The 22,529-nt window shown below is 35.5% G+C and overlaps 1 protein-coding gene across 1 annotated transcript in view; it reads right to left on the bottom strand.

Annotated features, from left to right (window-relative positions):
• LOC138698450 (dynein axonemal heavy chain 1-like) overlaps nucleotides 1-22,529 on the bottom strand; it is a 629,600-nt gene that overhangs the window by 211,871 nt on the left and 395,200 nt on the right. Inside the window, exon 11 of the mRNA XM_069824385.1 lies at nucleotides 12,302-12,422. Within this exon, the coding sequence (XP_069680486.1) occupies nucleotides 12,302-12,422 (121 nt within the window). The remainder of the gene's footprint in view (nucleotides 1-12,301; nucleotides 12,423-22,529) is intronic.

The raw sequence follows: 22,529 nt of genomic DNA, 5'->3' as shown, positions 1-22,529 counted from the left end.
CCTGTATAATTAGTTCATATTATGACATACTTTGTTTTCAAATGTACAATATAACACCATGCACACGTCTAAGGTACACAATAACGAAACAGACTGTATACAAAGGCTAATTAACCAACTTTTACAATGAACCTTTTAATTGATACTTTAGACATTAGGCAATAAATTGAAGACAACATAAAAAAGAATATAAGTTCCAAAGAAAAAAATCCTAGAGGAAAAAAAGACTTTCTTGTGCAACTAGTAATGTAATATGATACATTTTTCACATCTATGGCAGAAACTAGGTTCTGAATACAATATTACAATGGAACTTATCCTCTTTTCTTATTGATTAAGCCAGGGACATAGACTATTTTGGAAAAATTTATTTTCAAAGATATATACACTTTCAGACGTTGTTTTTAATGTTCTGTCTTCAATAAATTGTAGTTTTATGTCAACATTTTTGTAGAAATTTTGAGTTCTATTTAACCTTATGTGTGGAGTACCTAGAATATATTATTATGTGCAATGTTAAAAATTGAATTATGTTTTATTTAACGACGCTCGCACCTGCCGAGGTTATATCAGCGTCGCCACTGTGTCGGAAGCACACTTAAATGCCATCGGCCTGGGACGGGATCGAGCCCGCAACCTCGGGCACAGAAGGCCATTACTCTACCGACTGCACCACCCAGGCCGACTATGTGCAATGTAATTCATATTAAGTTCTCTTTCTTTTCTTTATAGGCTTTGCTTTATTTCATTTTACCCATATTTTAACGCTTTTTCTCAAATAAGTCGCTTTACAATTGCTTTAACGTCCTATATCCAGTAATGAACTCCTCATTTAATTTCAAGTGTTCTATTTGCCCTAGCAGAAAGTGTAAACGTTTAATCATTTACTGTAGTCACGTCGCTCTTATTTTCGGCAGCCAATCACGTTGCAGGTCGGCTACATTTAAACGTATGCGTCTTTTCATTCGCCGCTGATAACGTTATGCACTTCCTACGGCTCGATAAATACTTAATATAATCGCCCGCCATTTTGGCTCTTTCATTTGCGTTCGCAGAAAGCACACGAGGACTTTATTTGCCGCTCAATTACAGTGCGTTTGATTTATTATCATAGGAGCTACGACATGATAATATTTAACGGTGCGGCAAATAGATTCCTCGTCTGGTAGCTCGGCAACGAAAGAACAAAAATGACGAACGATATTACCTAACTATACTTTATAGAGCCTTCACTTCCTATGGTGTAAGCAAAGAGGAGGAGTCACGCAGGAAATAACAGCGACTAGACTATATATTTATTAATTTTTTTTTCATTAATAAGCTTTTGCTACAGTTCGCTGTTAGCTCCGCAACACGTGCGCGGCGAAATCAAAGAGAGTTTTCAGAAAGAAGAGAGAACAAAGACGGTGCCGTCGTCTAGGCCGACTACATAACATCAAAGCAGAAGTTCTATGACAGTACATTTTTCAAAGTGTAACATATTGCCACAAATTCTAGGAAATATGAATTTTAATCAACCCCACGTTAGGTAGCTGACCTATTCCGTCTCAAAGAATAAACAAACCTTCTATGTGGGCTGCTTCTAGAAATACAGCTGATAATAAAGTAAATATTTTATAATCTATTTTTTCTAAATATACAGGGACATCATTTTATTTTTACTAACATTTCTAATATTAACCTGGCTATACCTTTGGATTAACGATTTAGAACCTCAAACACCGTTTGCTACCCCTTCCACGACTGGAGTTCGATGATACTGGCTAAAATACAAACAAATCACTTTACTAGGTGTAGGAGGGAAGAAAAATATATGAAGTACGTAAAGTAGGAAATATCGCGATTTTGAGTTTGATAATTTTCATTAGGTTTTTCTTTAATCAAAATATAGTACAGTATTAACAGTAAGTGTTTTTACTCACGAACTGAGCTGTCTATTCGGACGTATTCATTATGCAGTGTATATTATACTGTCTACAGCACATTAGCTTACAATTGAGAAAATGAAGTTAAATTGAAAAATAATCATAATATGGATATTTAAACACATATCTTAAAATGGTGGCCGTTCATTTCTATACAGGCTTCAGTTCTTTTTTGCATATTATCGCACTATAGTCTATTGTACCTAATCCCAATTACCAGTTTCGTCCTTCGTACTAGCAACTCATGTTGAAATAATTCTGTACCTACTCTGTAACAGAGTACCTTACGTACTGTAAATTCAATCTTCACTTCTGCCCGATTCGAAAAGATAAAATTACTCAAACATGGTATCTACTGTCCTTCCAAGTGGTTTTGTCGCAGGGTCGTGGAAAGGAGGGAAATCAAGTGACAATTAATTAACGAGGCCGTTTTATTTAAGTTATTTCAAACAGTTGTAAAATATTACGTAGATGTCCAATTCCTAAGGGAAGTAATATCTTTAGAAAAGAGCTAAGACAGCCCAGCCACTAGGCTTCACAGAGAGACGGGCAGAACCGGGTGGTGGAAACCGGGATGCGACATGCGTAAACGGACGACAGTACCTGTGCAAGAATATGATTCAATATTGAAAGCCCGTATTGTGTTTACTATGACCGTAAGGCGACTGACTGTGTACGCTTGGTTCTTTGTGGAGAACGGTTGGAAGTTTACTAGTAGAGGGGGTGGGAGTAAAGTATATTAAAAAACTCAGGTACAATAAAAATTGAAGTAAAAATAAAATGATGTCCCTGTATATCTAACATGTGTTGATTACCAATTAAGTTATATGTTGCAATTTTGTTTTGATCGAATATGTTTAATTTTATTCTCATGTCTACATAGCTGACTTAATTTCCGAGGTATGTATCCCTGGAGCTTCATTTCTGCAGTTCTCACCATTATTTTTACTGTTCATTTTCAAGTTATAGGATCCATAGCGGTATATTATGACAGTGGCCGTAAATTATTTTAAGCATTTATTTTACATTAGTACTCTCTCTGCAGAAGTTGCAGAACTTCTGCATTCTTCACCTGACATAATTAGGAACATTAAATCCAGACGTTTGAGATGGGCAGGGCATATAGCACGTATGGGCGAATCCAGAAATGCATATAGAGTGTTAATTGGGAGGGCGGAGGGAAAAAGATCTTTGGGGGGGTTGAGACGTAGATGGGAGGATAATATTAAAATGGATTTGAGGGAGATAGGACAGGATGATAGAGAATGGATTAATCTTGCACAGGATAGGGACCGATGGCAGGCTTATGTGAGGGCGGCAATGAACCTTCGGGTTCCTTAAAAGCCATTTGTAAGTAAGTAACCTTTCGTAAGGATCTCTGAAAAAAAAATCACAAATGTTCGGAATTTGTGATTCTTTTGGGTATTCATAAAAAACATATCACATTCCGACATTGAAAACTGTTATCAAATAATTTAGTTCTTAATAATAATTTTCCTAATCACTTGATACATACTACAGGAAACCATAATATTTGTTTCATTTATTGATATTGCTAAATAAATACCCCTTTGTAAATCATACGCTGATTTTGTCATATGTATTTCAATAGATCAGTGGTTCCCAAAGTGTGATCCGCAGTACCTGTGAAAGGTAGTATATCGGCAAGAGTAGATAAACTAGATCTCAATCTTGCTTGAGCTGGCCTTAGCTGCTGTAAAAAACACGACTTTCTTTTTCAGTTAAAGTAGTAAATTCTATAGAAAATTTTTTCTGCTTGGCGAGGTTGGGGAGATATTAGTTATTATCTGCTTGGTGTGTGTGAATGTTTACAGTTTTTTTCTCTCGAGATCAACCGTGTAAGAATATTTTTTTGTAAATGTGCTCGGAGACTTAATGTCTTTATTGTAAAATAAATGTGGTTGACAATGTTATTTAAGGTACGGTCACACATCGCTACTTTTGCTGCGCAACTTTTGTACTGCAGCTGCAAAAGTTGCGTGTCGTGTTCACACGTAAGCCAAAAGTAGCGCGCTGCACGCTACTTTTCGTGCTGCGCAACCCGAGTGCTGCAAAAGTTGCAACTGGAGGTTGCGAGTCTGTTCACACACAAGGCGCTACTTTTGCAGCCGCAGTCATGCTGCAGGTTTCCATCTCCGTGTTGACTTGTCAATATACATTTTGTGGTTATGTTCGCATTATTAAAAACCTCATGCGAGAGCTTCCTTATCTATTATTTGCTTTTCTGTCGTATCTAGTATTCAGAAATTGACATTATTTTTACTATAAAGCTTTTAAAAACGCCTACACACTTAAATGATAACCAACAGTATATTCACGTAATCAATGTTGGCAACCCTCCTGTTTGGAACTACGCTACGGAAAATTTAAAAAATGAATTATATCGTCAGCAATTATGCTCAGACTGTGTTGTGCATTTAATAACTGTTACAAATAATTTATTTTCATCACATTTAACATTAAAATATATCCAAACAATAAAAGTATCATTGGCACATTTGGGTGGTAACACTGGTTGCAACCGCAGCAAAAGTTTCAACAAAACCGATCTCAGAAATGCTGCGGCTGCAACCCTGAGAACCCTGTTCACACGTCGCTACTTTTAAGTTGCGCGCAGCATGGAAAAGTAGCGGGCAGCAGGTTCGGCAGCAGCTACTTTTCGGGTTGCACCGTTGTTCACACGTCGCAGTACAAGAGTTGCGCAGTTTTTTGTCCTGCAGCGCTGCAAAAGTAGCGACGTGTGACCGTACCTTTAGTCAGCAATAAATTTTGACACGTATTTTTTTTTTTAAGAAACGAATTTCGTCCATTGTTGTGCACGCGTTCTGCTTCTGCTAGTTTTATTATGAAGTTAGTTTTTATTCAATCAGTACGAGCAGGCTTATGTGAGGTGTTCGTGTTAAACTATGTGTTAATAACCACGTGTCTTTGATTCCGAAAATAATAATATTTATATTAATTCAATATTACAAATAATTTTAATTTTCTTCTTATACAATGGATCGGTGGCTAATAAAAGACAATAAAAACGACAGTTCTACAAATTCAGAAATCAGTCGATCACCTTGTCATGTATCACACTTCAGTGCTGCTAATTTAAAAACAGGTGAATCAAACAAAAAACGAAAATATTATGAATTATATTTGGTTCTTAGATTTGCGTATGCCCAATTTTCAACAACATATCTGTGCGAAGTAGGATTTTCACGATATGCAGCAATAAAATAAAAATTCCGTCATCGCCTGGATGCCACATCAGATATGAGAATTCAACTTTCTTCCATCTCCCTGAACTTGAAAGAAATTTGTGAGGCGAGGAAACAATACCATTCTTCACATTAGCAATTTGAAGGTAATTTTCGTTATAATTACGCACGCAATTACGGAAAAAAATACACGCAGTTTATAAATACTACTGCATGTTTATGAACTCATGGCTATGCATGGCAATTATGTAGTTGTAAACATATTTTCGATGTTGAATACGTACAGAATATAAGTATGAAGGCATATTAAATTTATATCTATTAATCTAGCGATTAATTTCATTTAATTTAATTTCAGGATCCGTGAATCTTTTTTTGAGTCGAAAGGGATCCGCGAACAAAAAAGTTTGGAAATCACTTCATTAGACAATAATATTATACAGAGTGTACCGAAGTTTTTCGACGAAACTTTCGCTACATATTCTTCACACTTGTTCATACGTTCATAAGCACTTTGTTTCTGTGTTTGAGACCTCTCCTAACATCTCTTCTAATAATTGCCTGGCTACTATAGCCAGGCAACGTTCAAAACATAGCGCTTTCGTTCTCGACTCGTGCATGACGTCATGATTTAATACCTCTCCAGTTTGACCGGTAGGAGTTTTTGGTTTCTGCCCACTTTGAAATACTGTGTGTTCAGTTCAAAGTGTGTCATAACTCGCTGTATGACGTCATGTGGCTAATCGATGAGCCTAGAGAATTCAATCTTCCTACACTTCCGCAGAGGCGTATTACCTATGTGCCAGAGAAGTTGCCTAGCAAGTACGGCGTTCATTCTGAAGAGTACTTACCGATACGTACGGTAACGCCTATAGTGGCAGAAATGTGAACTGTTTGGAAACACGTACTGAGGTGAGTTTTTTTCTTACTGTCGGGATATGGGGAGAGGATTAAGACGATTACTTACGTATTTGTTGACATTAACTTCGACGGTCAACATGGACACGGAGCATTTGATTTGTATTGTAGAATGTTGCCGTACGCAACCGATGATAACAACCGATGCCGTACGACTTGGCCACGCAAAAAACAGTTCGAAAGAGGTTATGGTAGCACACAGACCGTACAGACCGCCATCTGTTGCTACGACGACGTTCATGTTATACCATACACGTTCTAAAGTTCAAATTGAACGCCTTGATTAATAGGCAACTTCTCTGACATGTAAGCTGAAACTCGCTTCAAATCGCTGACTCACAACAGTGACGTCATGACACACTTTGAAATGAACACCCAGTATATGTTGCCGGACTATAGTATATGAATCTCCATGACACATTTGGCCAGAGAATAGAAGACAGCTCTAACACGAAAGAAAGTAAAATTATACGCATTATGTATTTAATTATGATTCCACTATTCCCGTCATCATGGAAACAATTCGATGGTGTTTGGATAAAGAGAGTTAAGTCATAAAAATGAGTTTTGAGATAAACTAAAATTAAACTCCTTAAACAACAACATTTATTGCAAATAATTTTCTATACAAATAAAACATATCAAATCGTCGGCTTAGAATGTAAACCTGCTAACCGTCAAAAAATAAAATTTTACAAAGGAAGCAAAAAACTAAGTTTCAGAGTTAAGTTAAACTTAGTTTTTTGCTTCCCTTGTAAAATTTTCTTTTTGGCGGTTAGCAGGTTTACACTCTAAGCCGACGAAGTGCTAGTAGGCCTATTCTTTTGATTTTTGCACACTCAATTGTAGAATTTAACTTTTGTATTCACCTAGAGAACAAAACTCCATTTGCAAAAAAAAAAAAAAAATATATATATATATTCAACCCCCTTTACCTGAACACCATCATACTGAAGTTGTTTTGTTTTCGCTATATATCACAAAATAACTTCTGTAAGATTACTTTATACATTTTCAATCATTAAAAATGCATCCGTTTACAAATTTTGAATTAGCAGAGAAACATATGGCATACGAAACAGCTTACGACAATCAGACGTTAATTTTTCATCACTTTCAATCAATTTTTCAATATCATTTTCATAATACGGTATTTTAATAAATTACTGTAAAAATCAAGTAAACAAGCTTAATTTTAAGTTGAGATTATTTGAGAAGGTAATAGTAATTTATTTCATATCGTTGCATTTTAAAATTCCTTTGCAGAACGAAAAGTTACATTTGTTCAGCTCAAATTTCTGCACATTTAAAGAATGAAACTAAAATTATTTCAATAATTTATTATCATAATACTCTGCTCTTAGCATATTGGGAATTAAATCAATCGATTTCTCAAAACACGTCACGAAATGTTTCATATGAAACAATTTTTATGTCTGAAAGGAAGTAAAAACAAACAAAATTGCACCAAATTTTTTGTTTGAAATATCTCGAAGAATAACTATCTGAATTTAATGACATTACTTAATGTTTACTCTGTATATTACTGTACACTGAAGCTCTAGTCACTTTCTTTTGATTAAAACACATTTGGACAAATTAGAAAGTTCTGAAGTGCTCCCAATGTCTGTTTTGTTAACCTGAATTCAGCCATTCGAAAAATTATCTTATATTCAAACATTATTTTATACGCAGTTATGAGTTGTACGTAATATAAATCATTTCGTTTCAGTTACGTACAGCCCAGATTTTACTGTATATTCTAAATTTATCACCTCGAATTAGATACGTTCTCATTAGTTAATAAGCTTTCACTTGCAGTGTACACATTTAATGGGGGGCAAAGCTGAGTAGCTCGAACAGAAATAGCGTAACACAAACATTTACACCGGTTATCGGAATTTACATCCCATTCTTTCGCTACACGCCATTCCGCAATTAAACAGATTGCGAGGGACCGAGCACCCTATTAATTACTGAATTACAATGTAACTGGCTCCCACGCGAGGAAGATATTTCGCAGTTAATTTCAAACACGAAATTATAACCAAAAACGTGTACATTCGTCTAGCTGATAAAAACCAGCAGGCTGATTCTTATCTGCATGACTTTCAAAGATAGTTTACATCGAAGTCATAGACTTCTTTGAGACAGACAGACAAAAATGTCAAAAAAGCGATTTTCAGTCTCAGGATGAATAATTATACATGTTAACACCAATTATTTGTGGGAAAGCGAAAATTACCACAAAAATTTCGATTACAGATTTATTATTAGTATAGATTATATTATATTATATTATATTTATGCTGTATTATATTATATTATATTCACTCCTCAAACTAAAGGAAAACATCTCAGAGAAGTTCTCAGAAAACAATCATTCCAGTCATGGTGCCAGCTCCCACATAAAGGCAAAGGTGTTTGTACATTTGAAGAATGCCCCAAAGCTAACACCTGGATCTCCTCTAAAAAGTGTCTTTCGTCCTCGGAATACAGTAATGCCATCAAGATGTCTTGCAACGTCACCGCAGTGAGATCTATCCCTGGTAGAACCTTCAGTAGTACCCGTTGTCGCCATCCCGGCTGCAGCGAGACTGAAACACTTGGCCACGTACTGGGGTTCTGTAAGAAGGGAGAGCTACGGTACTGCGTAACAACAGACACCATCGTGCCCGTACAGCAATTGCCAACCTGCTAAGAAACAGAGGATGGGAAGTACATGAGGAGATTCATTGTGTGCCTGAAGATGATTCTCATAGAAGAGTCGATATAATTGCCATCAATAGAAGAACCCAGAAAGCGATGGTCTTAGACCCTACGATTTGCTTTGAACGAGACACGAATCAAGCACTGCTGATAAATGATGACAAGCGAGCTAAATATGTACCTTGTCTTCCATACCTCAGTCAAAAATATGGCATTCCGCTTTACAACTGGGATGTTGCAGGCTTACTATTTGGAGCGAGGGGTTGTTTACCAAAATTTACATGTAATATCCTTAAATCCTTTAAAATTCCCTTTTATGAGGTTCAGAAGATTGTAATGGAAATTCTGAAGGCCTCTCTTCAAATTTTACACTATCATCTATATGTTAACACGTAAATTTTCGTTTTAATATACATATCGAATCAGTATTTTGCTCGTTTCATTTCCCTTTATCTTTTATATTTTGTTAATTCCGGATCCCAGTGGTCAACCTCACTTGAGGACGGATGATTTGAAATCTTAGTAGTGGTATATTATATTATATTATATTATATTATATTATATTATATTATATTATATTATATTATATTATATAAAAGTGTGTTAATAACAGATTAACTCCGATTAGTAAGTTTTTAATTTGTTATGGGGGCTCTTGAATCTCAGGAGGAACAACTTTTACAACAGCGCAACATAATCTGCTCGGCTCATTACCAATTTTTTTTTCATTGCATTTATTGCATAAGTATTTTATGTATTTTAACACGATTCAATTGAGCATAGTTAAAATTTGGATTATAAAATAATGGAATGCTAAGCTAACATATTATTACTGCATACTAAATCAATACACTCTCATTGTTCGTTAATTCTCTGAGATGAAAATGAATGTGTAATAAACATTATTTTAAGAAATACAGGAAATTAATATACAGAATAGCCTATCAAGTTTTCTGTGCATAAGAAGCTATTTTAATCTTACCTGTCCTCAATTCACTGAGAAGTTACTGTAATAACATTATAGCATTATGTCCATCTAGAGAAACTACACTTTCCAATGGTGAAATAATAATTATACAAATGGTTAATTAGCTTTCGATATTACTTCATACAAACCAAGTTTATAACAATCGCACTTGTCATCTGATAAAACTTTCGCAATTTTGTATAATGAATTGAAACCACCGTTTTTTTTATTACTGTGTGATGTACAAATGAAATTGATAATATGACATATTTTACATATGCGCCCTTGGTTTCAGCCGATGCTGAATGCAGTTTTTCCGCATACAAGGTTATACTATCCGACACTCGGCGGTCATTTTTATTTGAAACTTTGAAAATGAATGTTGTTGTTTATTGCAGCAGCAACCGAAACTAAGCGAGCATCATGCAAGAAAAGTAAGGTACGAAATTGATGTGATAAATAAATTAATGTAAGAGTTAAATATAGAGAAAGCAAGATTGTACGCCAGATGCGTTTTCGGCTTTAAAAAACCGTAACGCAAAACTCTAAATATAAAAAAAAACATTTTCAGACTTATGTTTTACCACTTTGTGACAATTTAAGTATGATTTCTCAACCTCACCAGCATTTTAGACATTTCCGATATTAGCCTTTATTATACAATAATTATTGTATTGTCTTGATTTTATAATACGCAATAATTGTATACAAAACACGGACCGTGCTTGCTTTAGTGTGTCAAATTCGCTTCCCCTGCCTGTACTTGAAACACGTCGACTACATTCTGTCCGGGGCGTAGTATGTTCACCTCAGACTAATACAAATATACCGATGTCAGCCCCTAATAATAAGACAAGTATAATGGGCCTACTAGTTAATTGAGTATAATGAGTGAAAAAAGATAAACAAAGTAAAATGTAAAGATAAGAGGGAACAAAGTAAGTTCAGTCTATTTCATTATGAGATGTAATGATGGTGTCAGAAATCCTGATGATGTTTATTGCTGGCAGTCGAACACAGTAACAAACTTTTGTACAAGATACATGAAGAGGTGGATTGCAAAGTGACCCAAGTTACTTTTTCTAGATTTTAACTTGTTTTATTCACGTTTTAATTTTTATTTTTCAAGCCCATATGTAACTACGTAAGTTTATTTAACAGACTCTCCAAAGTCTTGTATTAGATCCATTTGAAAAAAAAAATAAAAACATATGCAGGCACTAGGAGCGTCAAATTTGTTTTATCAGTTTTTGTCATTTTTCTCACAACTTGTTATATTGACTTAGACTACTTTGGAATCCAGCTCTTCATATGACATAGTACGACATAATGGAATTAAGTGTCAGAAGTGAAACATAATTGTTGTCCAATAGAAAGGAGCGCAACAACAACATTCTTGAAACAATAAAAAAAAACAATAGCTAACACTACATTACGTATGAGTTATCCCTTCAGTAGCTCATAGCAGACTGAGTGAACTGTATGCAATGCAACGTCCGACAAAACCCTTCAACTTCGGCGCGTACGACAGGCTGTGGAAGGCAACGTTTCTGTACGACAATCATATACGGAGACTTTTGTATGTTTCATCTCCAAATTAGCCACTTTTATTATCGAGCGTCATATCATTAGAATTATATTATAATCTCTAGGATAATTTCTTTTTTTTATTTCTTGAGTTCTGAATTTGTAATTTTTAGGACAGTTAATATAGTTATTAAATTATTTATACCAATTATGTTACAAAACTGGTTCTGGTACATTTTCTAGTTATAAGATTTAAGAATGTACTTGAAAAGATATCTTACAAATATAATAGATAAATTTGGATGTTAGATGGGAAACGCTTTTCCAATGTATTTTTCATAGGTGCCATTTTGAATAGTACTTAATTAAAAGTAACTAAACATTACTTTTAATATCTGAGTATTGTTTCTTAAATTAGAGACAGTGAATATTTATTACACCCTTTCTTAGTTAGTGAGAAAAAAATAATTCATTTTGTCCTTATTTATAGTGCTCAATAGTGGATATAACCTTTGGTATAAAATATAATGTAAAGAGAAGAAACTAGTGGTGGAACCGTTACTGGAGAAACAACAAACAATGGTGTGAACATCTGCAAAGAATGCCAAACTATAGGCTATCAGCTTTAGAACAAAAGGAAAACGTGATATAGGAAGACCAAGAATGAAATGGGCGCCGGAACAGGTTTAACACGAACTTAATCCTTGAAGTGAAGGAGATATATCATTCGTAAAATAAAGAAACTACATCACTGTGAAACTTAAAATCTCATAATTGAAAAGTACGTGACACATATTTTATTAAAAGTATTGTAATATATTTTGGCGATGCAATTTTGTACCTTACTAAGACATTAATGTAAAATAGGACTATATCTAGTATTGAATAGAATCATGCGCTTTCAACTCCAGTCTTTGTATGGAATATCGAGGAATCTGCTATAGAACCGTCTCCAACATAATTTTTAGCTCGTCGAACAACTGGAAACAGGTGACATGACGAGATGTGACAGAATCGCTCGCACTCACCTGATCTGAGGCGCTGCACGTTGCCGACGAGCTCTTTGTGCTTCTTGGTGACGAGCATGGAGTAGCTGGCCAGCAGCTCCAGGTATGATGTGGGAGTGACGTAGTTGTGCCGCGATAGTTCCTGCAACAAAATGTGGAGTGCATATTCAAATAACTTTGAATACCGATACCGTCCAGAAGATAAGGTGCATCTACACCTACACGGTTCAACTTTTCTTTGCACTTCAATCATTCATGCAATGCATGCAAGAGTGAACGAAACACATCCAAATGTGCATGCTTTTTCCACTGAAAATGAGAGCACTTGCGGCAATTGAAAGCTACCCAATGCCGGAGGGCGTCTTCTACGTATTTCGTTCAACAGCAGCATGTAGCGAGCAGCTGATTGTTTTAGGTGGCCGTGAATAAACTGAAAATTATTTTGTATGGTGATGGACAAATGGAAAGTTAAAATGAACCCTAGCAAATCCAATGTTATTCAGTTCACCGATAAAAGAAAAACTGAAAATCAATCGATCACTCTACAAGGTGAAGAAGTATCACATGCTGAGTCAGTTCGGTACCTAGGTCTGTACTTGGACAGAAAATTGACTTGGAATACACGCATAAGCAACCTAGTGAAAAGACTCCGACATAAATTATATCAAGTTAAACATCTGTTGAAGGGTTCATCAGCTCTGTCGCTTCACATTAAAAGACATACATTTCTCACTGATGAGACCTATATGGATGTATGGCTGTGGTATATGGGGATCAGACGAATTCAGACAATACAGAACCGGGTCCTTCGTCTAATCGTGGATGCATCCTGGTACATCCGCAATGACAACCTACACAAAGACTTGAACGTGCCTACAGTTGAATCCACCCTGCGCACCTCCTACATACGATTCCATCGCTCACTGGTGAACCACCAAATTGACCTGCTTAATATCATCCCAGAACAATTTCCACCGCCTCGCCAAGTAATAAGAATAAAAAGAAAAAAAAACATTCAGATCTGTTGCTTGAAGATTAACATTTTTGTTTTATTTCACATATTGTCAGAGGTCAGTCACAGGATCGCAACCTCCATACATGTTTCTTCTGTGCTTTTATAGCACAGTATTTATAACTTTTAAGCACAATATTGTATTGTAATAATTGTATAATAAAGTTTTTAACTTAAAGAAAAAGTATGGTGATGGTGGACCTTTTAAACTGAAACTGACGGCAAGGACGATTAGCTTTATTGAAGATTATCTCAAATACGAGTGCCTATGGAATGTTCAACCACAAATTATGCGAATCAAGTAGGCCTAAGTATTGGATTGATATTTAATATTTAATTTATGAACATGACGTTCAACACTGCGCACCGTGTAAATACAAAATCTGCATGCATTTTAATTGAACGTTCGTTCTCAACTTGAGTCTTTCAATATTAGCCCCAGAAAATATACGTAAACGCAAGGAAAATTGAACGTTAGAAACACCTATAGAGGATATAAGGATGAACATGGTCAACAAAGTTCTGAGTAGTAATAGTAAAAATAGTGGTGTTAATAATAATAATAATAATAATAATAATAATAATAATAATAATAATAATATAGTTATTAAACGGCTACTTCATCATCCAAATGTATCCTTTTTGTTCCTACATTCCTTCTTCACAAAGGTCCTGAGTTTCAGGTTTCGTTCTGCCAGATTATTCTTGTCCACTTTAAGAACAAAGGGTGATACAATAAAAGCGTTAAAAATTGAATAGGAAGTAGTGAATGCAAGTAGTAGAGAGGGTTTGGAATTGAACGGGTTACATCAGCTGCTTGTCTATGCGGATGACGTGAATATGTTAGGAGAAAATCCACAGACGATTAGGGAAAACACGGGAATTTTACTTGAAGCAAGTAAAGAAATAGGTTTGGAAGTAAATCCCGAAAAGACTAAGTATATGATTATGTCTCGTGACGAGAATATTGAACGAAATGGGAATATAAAAATTGGAAATTTATCCTTTGAAGAGGTGGAGAAGTTCAAATATCTTGGAGCAACAGTAACAAATATAAATTATACTCGGGAGGGAATTAAACACAGAATAAATATGGGAAATGGCTGCTATTATTCTGTTGAGAAGCTTTTATCATCCAGTCTGCTGTCAAAAAATCTAAAAGTTATAATTTATAAAACAGTTATATTACCGGTTGTTCTTTATGGTTGTGAAACATGGACTCTCACTTTGAGAGAGGAACATAGGTTAAGGGTGTTTGAGAATAAGGTGCTTAGGAAAATATTTGGGGCTAAGAGGGATGAAGTTAGAGGAGAATGGAGAAAGTTACACAACACAGAACTGCACGCATTGTATTCTTCTTACTTACTTGCTTACTTACTTACTGGCTTTTAAGGAACCCGGAGGTTCATTGCCGCCCTCACATAAGCCCGCCATTGGTCCCTGTCCTGAGCAAGATTAATCCAGTCTCTACCATCATATCCCACCTCCCTCAAATCCATTTTAATATTATCCTCCCATCTACGTCTCGGCCTCCCCAAAGGTCTTTTCCCCTCTGGTCTCCCAACTAACACTCTATATGCATTTCTGGATTCGCATATACTTGCTACTTGCCCTGCCCATCTCAAACGCCTGGATTTTATGTTCCTAATTATGTCAGGTGAAGGCTGCAATGCGTGCAGCTCTGCGTTGTGTAACTTTCTCCATTATCCTGTAACTTCATCCCTCTTAGCCCCAAATATTTTCCTAAGAACCTATTCTCAAAAACTCTCAATTGTATTCTTCACCTGACATAATTAGGAACATTAAATCCAGACGTTTGAGATGGGCAGGGCATGTAGCACCTATGGGCAATCCAGAAATGCATATAGAGTGTTAGTTGGGAGGCCGGAGGGAAAAAGACATCTATGGAGGCCGAGACGTAGATGGGAAGATAATATTAAAATGGATTTGAGGGAGGTGGGATATGATGATAGAGAATGTATTAATCTAGCTCAGGATAGGGACCAATGGCGGGGTTATGTGAGGGCGGCAATGAACCTCCGGGTTCCTTAAAAGCCAGTGAGTAAGTAAGTAAGTAAGTAAGTAAGTAGTGAATGCTATCCAGATGATTCTGAGTTGGGGAATTTGGGTTTCTGCGATATCAGATTTAGATATGAGCTTAAACACGTCTACCGCTATCACTGTTGTTCATATGATCTACACTTATTTATTTACATTTATTATTTAAATACGGTATTTAAATTATTTTCATGTCTGAGTTAACAACGTGCCATTTTGTACCTCACAACACGTGCTCGAAATGACGGACATCAAATTTACTATTTATATTCAATATTTACTTTTATTATTTACATGTAGTCAACTCAACATGTTTTCTTTGTTACCTATCGTCCACAATGTGGTTCTGTCTATCGTATTTACATTGACAAATTAAAAACATGATGCCATGATCCTTTGATACCAAGTATATCACAGACGAACTTCTTACATAGGGCCACTTACGATATTGGCGCCACGCGTCCCCAACAGTTTTTTCAAGGAAATGGATCTCTTAAACACTGACACCTAAATAATAATAATAATAATAATAATAATAATAATAATAATAATAATAATAATAATAATAATAATAATAATTATTATTATTATTATTGAAACTTTTTTCGTGTATCTGGTGTGTAAATAGGTCGATTTACCTAATTTTGGGATACTGTATTCAGTGGAAAAATCAGTTTCCTTCTATTACGTCACATTTTCTATGGTCCGTCCCAGGGATCTGTAGTGTGACTTGGCACATGTGGGGGTGGAGTCTTTCTGTGCTAAAGTGTATTGCGGGCAGCATCAGCTCCAGGATAAGGGGTAAGATTCTCGTAGGGGCTGCCAGACAATAGCCACTTTTAAGAAAAGACTAAACGATTTCTTACGGGCGCAGTCAAATTTAAGTTATAATTGTGATCGGGTTTAATACTTTTATTTAATTTAGGTACGACTATTATTATTATTATTATTATTATTATTATTATTATTATTACATAATTATTTTATTGGTGTTGAGAAGATAAAAAGAATTGTCATTGTATTATATTAATTATGTATTATATTGTGTTGTATTACAGTATTGTATTGCTTTGTATTGTATTGTATTGTATTTTATTAATTATGTTATATTCATAGCAATGTAGTAATTTTCTGTCATACTGGTTGAGTGGAAAAGAAGGCCGAATGGCCTTAACTCTGCCACTTAAAATAAACCATTATCACTATTATTATTATTACTATTATTATTATTATTATTATTATTATTATTATTATTACTTACTTACTCACAAATGGCTTTTAAGGAACCCGAAGGTTCATTGCCGCCCTCACATAAGCCCGCCATCGGTCCCTATCCTGTGCAAGATTAATCCAGTCTCTATCATCATATTCCACCTCCCTCAAATCCATTTTAATATTATCCTCCCATCTACGTCTCGGCCTCCCCAAAGGTCTTTTTCCCTCCGGTCTCCCAACTAACACTCTATATGCATTTCTGGATTCGCCCATACGTGCTACATGCCCTGCCCATCTCAAACGTCTGGATTTAATGTTCTTAATTATGTCAGGTGAAGAATACAATGCGTGCAGTTCTGCGTTGTGTAACTTTCTCCATTCTCCTGTAACTTCATCCCTCTTAGCCCCAAATATTTTCCTAAGCACCTTATTCTCAAACACCCTTAACCTATGTTCCTCTCTCAAAGTGAGAGTCCAAGTTTCACAACCATACAGAAGAACCGGTAATATAACTGTTTTATAAATTCTAACTTTCAGATTTTTTGACAGCAGACTAGATGATAAAAGCTTCTCAACCGAATAATAACACGCATTTCCCATATTTATTCTGCGTTTAATTTCCTCCCGAGTGTCATTTATAATTGTTACTGTTCCTCCAAGATATTTGAATTTTTCCACCCCTTCGAAGGATAAATCTCCAATTTTTATATTTCCATTTCGTACAATATTCTGGTCACGAGACATAATCATATACTTTGTCTTTTCGGGATTTACTTCCAAACCGATCGCTTTACTTGCTTCAAGTAAAATTTCCGTGTTTTCCCTAAACGTTTGTGGATTTTCTCCTAACATATTCACGTCATCCGCATAGACAAGAAGCTGATGTAACCCGTTCAATTCCAAACCCTGCCTGTTATCCTGAACTTTCCTAATGGCATATTCTAAAGCGAAGTTAAAAAGTAAAGGTGAGAGTGCATCTCCCTCCTTTAGCCCGCAGTGAATTGGAAAAGCATCAGATAGAAACTGACCTATACGGACTCTGCTGTATGTTTCACTGAGACACATTTTAATTAATCGAACTAGTTTCTTGGGAATACCAAATTCAATAAGAATATCATATAATACTTCCCACTTAACCGAGTCATATGCCTATTTGAAATCTATGAATAACTGATGTACTGTACCCTTATACTCCCATTTTTTCTCCATTATCTGTCGAATACAAAAAATCTGATCAATAGTCGATCTATTACGCCTAAAACCGCACTGATGATCCCCAATAATTTCACCTACGTACGGAGCTAACCTCTCAAAAGAATATTCTACAAAATTTTGTACGACGTCAACAAAAGTGATATTCCTCGAAAGTTACCACAGTTGGTTTTGTCCCCCTTCCTAAAAATAGGTACAATTATGGACTCCTTCCATTGTTCTGGTACAATTTCCTTTTCCCAAATAGCAAGTACAAGTTTATAAATTTCGCTATATAATGCACTTCCACCCTCTTGTATTAATTCTGCTGGAATTTGATCGATACATGGAGACTTGTACTTTTTCAGATTTTCTATCGCAATTTCGACTTCTGAAAGCGTGGGTTCGGGTATAAATGGCTCAGCAGTTTGTATTTCAATTTCGTCCCGATCATTTCTATTTGGCCTATGTACATTTAGTAGTTGCGCAAAATAGTTTTTCCATCTGTTTAGGACTGATGGAGAGTCTGCAAGCAAGTCACCATTCTCATCCTTGATCACGTTTACCCTTGGCTGATATCCATTCTTAAATTCCTTTATACCCTTATATAAATCTCTACTGTTTTTATTCTTACTATTTGTTTCTACCTCATTCAGTTTTTCCTTCAAGTAACCTCTCTTTTTATTCCTAAGTGTACGACTTGCTTCCCGTCTTTCATTGAAATAATTATTTCTCTTCTCTTCAACTGGATCCTGAAAGAATTTCAATTTTGCCTATTTCCTTCTTTCTACTGCAATGCAACAATCTTCATCAAACCACGGTTTCTTTTTCTTAGTTTCATAATAACCTATGCTCTGCTCAGCTGCAATTTTGATACTATCTCTGATATTTTCGCACACGCTGTTAACATCTAATTCTTTCTCAACTTCGTCGGAACTTTCTAAAGTGGCAAATCTATTCGAAATTTCGACCTGATAATTTTGCTTAGCTTCCTCGTCCTTTAATTTCACAATATTGAATTTAGTAATATAAACTTGTTGCTCTACTCGCTTGGCTACTGATTGTCTTTCTCTTAATTCTCCAATTACCAAATAATGGTCAGAATTACAGTCTGCACCCCTGAAAGTTCGAATGTCTACTATACTAGTATGTCTCCGTTTATCTATCAAGATGTGATCTATTTGGTTGTGTGTCAATCCATCTGGAGAAGTCCAAGTATATTTATGTATATCCTTATGGGGGAATGTTGTACTTTTGACAATTAAACTTTTCGATGTGGCAAAGTTGACTAATCTAACTCCATTGTCACTACTAATTACGTGTAGGCTCTCTTTTCCAATAGTTGGTCTAAAAATATCTTCCCGTCCTACTTTAGCGTTGAAATCCCCCAATAAAATTTTCATGTGATATCTAGGTAACTGATCAAAAGTATGTTCCAATTCCTCATAGAAGCTATCCTTTATATGGTCGTCTTTCTCTTCTGTAGGGGCGTGAGCATTTATAACTATGATGTCGCACCATCTACCCTTAAGTACTAAATATGATAACCTGTCACTGATAAATTCGACCCTTTTTACTGCTGATTTTATTCTTTTATGAACAAAGAATCCTGTTCCTAATTGGTGATTATTGTTTCCTTCCTCATAATACAACAAGTAATCTCCTATTTGTGATATGCCATTCTCAGCTAACCTAACCTCTTGTACTCCCACGAAGTCTATTCTATATCTAGCTAGTTCTTTAGCTACTAATGCTACCCCTCCTGTTCTATAAAGACTAGTTACGTTCCAAGTGCCAAATCTCAAAACCTTATTCTTTTGCTGTGGTCGTGCCAGAGAATCAGTCCTATTCCGAAGCTTATTGTAGGGATTCGTAACAAGCTGTTTTTTTACGGTGATTATTATTATTATTATTATTATTATTATTATTATTGAGAGTTTAGATAGAAATGATTCCCTCTTTGCAAGCGATTGGTTGTTTTGTTCAACCTCCCCTCAGAGCGTTCTAACCCTCCCACATTGCACTTGCGCACAGGTCTTATTACGTCTTTCTACTCCACAGATTCCTGGGAAGGACTATAGATACACAGCACTAACACAAAGACAATAATACGATATTTATAAATATGGACCATTTAAAATTCAAGCATAACATAACACTTAGAACCCACTGAAGTTTTCTTAACAACATAAAAAAACTCTTATAAACCAACAAAATCACGTTTCAGCACGCATTAGACTTCAGGGCTGACGTCGCTAGCTGAGTCGCCTCTACTAGGCAAAGCCTGTACACTTTTCGCACAACTCAATACCTTTGCCATTCAGTGATTCTTTTGAAAATTTCAACCGTATAGTACACCCAAATACAGAGTTTAACCATCATGATTCTGATTCATGACACACTATCCCTGAAAAAAATGACAACATTCTCAAAGTAAAAATGTTTTAAAATCCATATAAAATCTGAAATATCTCAAAATCCCTATGTGATGCAGCAATTCGAAGGTCGTTTCGGATTCTACAACCAAAAATTGATATGAATTGATATATCACACAGATGCAAAGTGGTTGTTAACTAGTGTAATTAGGTCAATGTTAAATAACATACCACACTTGAAGATTCCAGCCAGCTAGATCCCTAATGAAAGTTAATGTTAGTTTACGTTATTGTAGTTCAGTCCATCACACTGTATCGAATGTTTTTAAACACTTACATGATGTTACTTTCGAAACTTCATATTAACGTTTAATCCACACTATAAAATGTCAAGAGTTATTTTTTAAGAAGACACACTGCAAAAAGTTAAATTACCCTATATCCTAACACAAATTTTCCGCGCTTCGCTTTGCTTTCTGCTGAAATATTAATCATTTGAAAGAGATCCAAGTTTTTGACAACTTCATTCTCAATGAAGATGCTAGCTAAAGCTGACAAACGGTCCTGGCTCATTGTAGGGCGCAAATATGTTTTTATTGATTTAAATTTACTGAAACAACACAGAACTACACGCATTGTATTCTTCACCTGACATATTAGAAACATTAAATCCAGATGTTTGAGATGGACAGGGCATGTAGCACGTATGGACGAATCCAGAAATGCATATAGAGTGTTAGTTGGGAGGTCGGAGGGGAAAAGACCTTTGGGGAGGCCGAGACGTAGATGGGAAGATAATATTAAAATGGATTTGAGAGAGGTGGGTTATGATGATAGAGATTGGATTAATCTTGCTCAGGATAGGGATCAATGGCGGGCTTTTGTGAGGACGGCAATGAACCTCCGGGTTCCTTAAAAGCCAGTAAGTAAGAAGCTATACTCTCCACTTGCCATTGAGATAGGTATACTCAACAAAATCCTAAGACATACCCAAATGTTGGGAAAACACTCCACAGCGTTGTGTTTGAAAATGAAATTAAAAGACTGCATAGAGATTTCTGTGTTGTCATTATTCACTACGGCCTCTAAATGTATCAGTTCATCGTAGAGCTCCTGGTCGTTAATATCACTTTCTCCTGAAGTCTGACCCAGAAGAATTTCTTGGGTGTTAAGCATTTTGACACAGAGGTTGAGACGGCATCACCAATAAATAGATAAAGTGAATGACGCCTTAGAATGCCCTGGGGCACTTCTGTAGAATTTTATTTTGTACTCTTTCTTCTTTCCAACCATGTTGGTACCATTGTCATAGCCTTGTCCTCTACACTTGTTCATACTAGTCCACAGTTTTAGGTCTCTTCTTGAAGTGGAGTAGCTAACCCTTCTACTGTGGAATCAAATACTGGACAGGAAGAAAGGAAAAGTTTCCTGACTTGAATGAGTTCTTTAGTACAATCAACAAACTTTAAACTGAATGACAACTGTTCTGGTGGCTAACATCAGATGTAGTCAAGTACCAATGAAAAATACATAGTTTTTCTTAGTTTCAGTGTTGATTTCATTCTTTAGTTGGATTTCAAGAAGTTGTACAGGGACATCACTTTATTTTTACCAACATTTTTAACATTAACCTGGCTATACTCGGAAACACTGTTGCCCCCTTCCATTACAGGAGTTTGGTGTTACTAGTGCAATATGTAAACAAATCATTTTACTAGCTATAGGAGGGGAGAAAAGTAGTGTATCCATTTATGTTGTAGGGGAATACGATATTACGATTTTCAGTTTGATCATCACTTTTACGGAATTTATCAAAATACAGTAGAGTAGTAACATTTTTTTTTCAAAACTCAACTTTTCAGGCGGATATGTTCGTTATGTAATGTCTACTTTACTTAGCATATTAATTATTGGTGTTAACATACAATATAGAGAGTGCATTTAAATTGAGGGGCTCATAAGTAAAGGGCTGTAAGTGCACTTAAGTTACTTTTGAGAAAATGGGGTTTAAATATTTAAGCTTTCGTAAAATCGGTGAAATTTTTATTTAAATTTTAATGTGTGATGCGATTAAAATATCCCTTTGCCACTAAAATTTTAGATACTTTTTCTTACACTGGATGCACTTAACTCATGTTATTACAAATGTCACTAGCATTCCTTTGCTTCTAGCCACCTCAATTCAAAATAAGCTAATCTGAATTTTTAAACAAGTTGCTAAAAATGGTTGCCGTTCATTACAATGCCGGCTTCAATTCAGTACGCATATTATTAAAAACATTTTGAAGCATATTCTATGAAATTGAATTTATCGTTTCTTGAATATAATTTTTTAGTACGATATTATTAATATAGGTTCTTTCTTCTATAGAAAACGACGCAATCATATTTATGAAA

Source organism: Periplaneta americana, chromosome 4, assembly GCF_040183065.1.
Source record: "Periplaneta americana isolate PAMFEO1 chromosome 4, P.americana_PAMFEO1_priV1, whole genome shotgun sequence".
Classification (NCBI taxonomy): Eukaryota; Metazoa; Arthropoda; class Insecta; order Blattodea; family Blattidae; genus Periplaneta; species Periplaneta americana.
This window is presented reverse-complemented; position numbering and strand designations above follow the sequence as displayed.